Source organism: Athene cunicularia, assembly GCF_003259725.1.
Source record: "Athene cunicularia isolate RWA chromosome 2 unlocalized genomic scaffold, athCun1 chr2_part1, whole genome shotgun sequence".
Classification (NCBI taxonomy): Eukaryota; Metazoa; Chordata; class Aves; order Strigiformes; family Strigidae; genus Athene; species Athene cunicularia.
This window is the reverse complement of record NW_020799095.1, coordinates 96,510,002-96,514,065: the sequence shown is the minus strand read 5'-3', so window position 1 is coordinate 96,514,065 and position 4,064 is coordinate 96,510,002. Positions and strand designations below refer to the sequence as shown.

Genomic DNA, 4,064 nt, shown 5'->3' with positions numbered 1-4,064 from the left:
ACATTTGTCCCTTTCTTAGCCCTAACTGCCAGCATCTCCACAAGACAAGAAGTCGTTTGTAAAGGACTTTATGCAGAATTTCAGTGATAAGTTTTGTTGCTGAATTTTAGATTTTGACGTGAGTCTGTCTTGAATGTTCCTCTCTGAAGTGCTAAATGTATAGTGTTTTCTTCAATGATTGCTTCTCCATGTTTAGAAGTTATGGCCTCAATTCTTCATTCCATGTATTTTATTAAAATTTACATCTGGAGATCTCAGTCTGAACATCAAGACTTTGTATCTATAGAGTTAGAGTGGACTTCCTTTCAAGATGCAGTAACTTCTAACATGGTGGAGGCTACTTAGCTCTCTACAACGTCTGCTTTAGGGAAGAGGATGGAAAATAAAGTTTTGAGGGAAGGTGCATTTAGTAGTTATTTCATGTGTTGCAGAATTAACAAAAGGACTGTGTAAATCACGATATTTTTTATCAATTTGAAGCTCATCAACTGTGTGCACAGGATATTAAAAGCACTGTAGGTCTTTTGTTTTGACTCTTCTTTAATATTCTATATATATTTTTTTTTCAGGTCTAAGTAATTTCTTACTGTGCAGGTTTATATTTGTTTTGCTTTTGATGAAAAGGAAAAAATTTCTCATTAAAATAAAATGTAAGATTATATCTGAACTCCCTTCTGAACTTGCATTTTATAGATAAACTTTTCTTTGTAATATATAGGTTTGAAAAATTTTCATTTTAGTGTCTCTTTTCTCATTTAAGATATATTCTTTGCTTAGTTCTATAGGGGCTTTCATGTCGTCCCTTTCTTTTATCTTTATCTGTAAGCCTAAATCCACCTGAATATGTATGGTTTGGTCCATATTCCCTATATCTTGAAATTCCTGTTTTTCTTAGTGTTCATCAGAGTATATTCTTCTATTTATCTATGAATTCCGATAGATTTTATCTTTTCCTCTCTTTCTTCCAGCTGTGCCTTGGCCTCCTCAGTTTTATGGCTGTCCCTTACTAAATAATCTCTCTCTGGCAGAGCGGAATAACTTCACTGAATAATTGTGAGGTCAATTCCTCACCATATACTCTAGACTGCTTCAGGATGTTTTGCCATTGAAAACTATTCCTTGAAGCTTTGTGACTTTTGTATTATTTTAGCAGGGACGATTCAAAATCCTTCCAAATTGTCTAGCTTATTCCTTATCCAGGTGGGTGACTTCCTTAGGGATCTTTGAATTTTGTCTCTAGTACTTTGTTTTTTGTGGCATGTTTAGAAGTCATGACTGAATCAAAGTTATTTTACTGTCTGTGAAACTTATGATTTTATTGAAGCAAACTGGCCCAGGGACCTCCAGTGAGGAGCTGGCAAGCTCAGCAATTCCCTTTGTTAATCCAGACCTGGCTTTGGGGTTTTAAGATTCAAAACCTGTCTTTGTTGCTACAACAACTTTATGTTGGAAAAAACTCTTCAGTCACTAAAAGATAGCTTTTAAAGCAAAATATCTTCCTCTCTTGGATTCACAATCCCAAAATTATTTTTAAAACTTAGAGAATGCTAATTGCATGATTTGAAGGAGACTAGATGTTAGAAAACAGTCATGAATTCAATTTTCCAGCAAAAATCCAATCACATGTCAATATTTTGAACTTTATCATAGACTTTTATATAAATGTTCAGTTTAGAAACAAATGTTCATTTCATTGTGATTTAAACAGAATTTTGAAGTAGAATACACCTTAAATTGAAAATACTGCTACAAAATGAGTTGACATAAACTCATCTCTGGGGTAATGCTGTACTTAATGCAGAAGATTTATATCTGAATTTTTCTGAAATGACAAAAGATAGTTAAGACACAGTTATTTTTTACTTGCATGAAAATTGTTGGCAGAGTTAACTTAATCAGTAATATTTCTGGAGCTCCAGTTGGCAGAGATTTGTGTGCATACCTAGTTTTTATGCATTCTTTGGTAGCCCTCTGAAAATCACTGGCAGTATCCTACAAGCATAGCATTACTCTGGGCCTAACTTGGTAAAAACTGCAAATTGATGTTGCACAGCACCCTGTAGGTGTGCTTATATAATCTTAATTTCTCATGAAGTGTTTACCAGTTCCAGTTTGACCTGGCACAGCAGAACATCTTCCTAAATGTACTGCATAATTCTGGGCTTCTGAATGCAAAAATCATAGGGTCGATGATTGCATTGCACATTATGAGTGTCCCATTCACATGGAAAATGGACATGTAGCAGGCACAGTAAGGGTTATGTGGGCAAAACCTTGCTAAGAGAATGTGAAGAACAAAGGGGGCCCAACAGCAAAGGAAAACTCCAAGGAAAATAGTCAGTGTAATGGCTCCTTTCATGTTAGTTCTCTGATGGACTGTGCTGGTTGGCAGCGAGGCAATCTTTTTAGCATGAGATCGAGCCAGGAGGAACATATGGACATAGAGGCACAGTATGAAAAACATCATTAAAGGGAACAGGATAGTGAAGGGAATGACTGTTGCTGCTTCATAGGAGAAGAGGGAAATGGCAATGCTACTGCCAGCGCAGAATGTCCAAATGATTGCCAAGATAACTGAGGCCCTTCTCAGTGTCATGATATTATGGTACCTCAAAGCATAGAAAATAGTGATGTATCTGTCTGCTGCAATAGCTAACAAGCTGAAAATTGACCCCAGTAAAGACAGAATGAACATGGAATCCATGGCATCATCCAGCTTTTTCTCAAAGTCCCCACGACGTGTCAGGTATCCCATTTTGCACAAGATGATAAAGATGTTCTCCAAAGTTTTGTACAAGCTACCTAACATGTCTGAAATGGCTAAGCTGCAAATGAAGTAGTACATGGGCAAGTGCAAATTCTTATTTCTAACAACAGCAATAAGGACAAGCAGATTTTCCAGTATTCCAACAGCAGCAACCGTGAAAAAAACTTCCTCTGGCACCACGACCTGGGTGCAGTCAGTGATATTTAAGGAGAAATCACTTATATTGTCGAGGGAAGGAATGCTCATCTGCCCGGGGTGTTTTATTAGGTTGGAAGGTCTTTCAGTGCTCATTTCTTCTGGTCGTGGATAGATTCTGGATTGTTGTTTTTCAGGCTTGGCTTTATTCTGAAGGTGACTCGTCAGATCATTCTTCGTTTGATGAAGGCTTTCTCCTTCATCTGGAGCAATTTTAAGACTTAACTGAAATGTTTGGAATTTCTCCTACAATAAAACATGTAGAAACATAGATGTCAGGAAGAATTTTACCACACAGATATGGCACAAACAGACATTTGAAATATCACCTATTGCAATGGAATTAACATGTATCATCATCAGAGAGAGGCAAAGATGGTTTGGATAAAATAAGAGCTGCTCCAGGGTTCTCCGAGCCTTAGAGGAAAACAAAATGTAAATTCTCTTTTAGCTTCAAAGCAGTTTAAAAAAATATATGTAGTTTTCTTTACTGATGAGCATCCCACATTTACTGAAACTGATCTGACAGAATTCAAGAGTTTGGCAATCTTTACTGGCCCAGCTGTTTGCTTTGAGAAAGTTTGGCATTTCTAACAAGATTTGTAGTATTATTAGACACAAATAAGATCAAAGCCAAGATAAGCTGTTTTCCAGGACAGTAACACATTTACCACCACACTGTTGATGGTTTAAATGAAATGCCCTCAATTTAGGTGTGAACATTTGTAAATATTGATGTTTTTAGAGGCACTAGTGAGAGGCTGCTTCTTCATATAAATTGAAAGCATTTTTTATTTGATGAACATATTCCTAATGCAGATTAAGATCCAAAGTACAATATTTTCTTGGCGGTATTTTGCAATTATCTAAAAGACCAAATGTTTATTTCAGTATCAATATGATGTTTTCCTTTTTCCATAATGATTTTGATCTAAATTACATCAAAGCAAACAGGAATCTTTCCAAAGGATTAGGCTTTTTAGGTTTTTCACTAATGTATAAATGGATATGGTATTAATTTAGTTTGGATATTACTCTTAAACAACAAGACCCACTTTTTCTCGCCATTTTTATAGTCCCTCCTGTGAAATAAGATGCAGTT

The 4,064-nt window shown here is 35.9% G+C and overlaps 1 protein-coding gene across 1 annotated transcript; it reads right to left on the bottom strand.

Moving 5' to 3' along the window:
• Positions 1–2,028: 2,028 nt before the first annotated feature.
• MC2R (melanocortin 2 receptor) lies at positions 2,029–3,204 on the bottom strand. Its single transcript, XM_026842783.1, has one exon. It carries the CDS (start codon positions 3,056–3,058, stop codon positions 2,099–2,101), a length of 960 nt encoding a protein of 319 aa, XP_026698584.1. The 5' UTR covers positions 3,059–3,204; the 3' UTR covers positions 2,029–2,098.
• Positions 3,205–4,064: the final 860 nt, after the last annotated feature.

Excerpts from the sequence above, each read along its gene's own strand:
- MC2R (XM_026842783.1), bottom strand. The coding sequence starts at position 3,058 with ATGAGCACTGAAAGACCTTCCAACCTAATAAAACACCCCGGGCAGATG.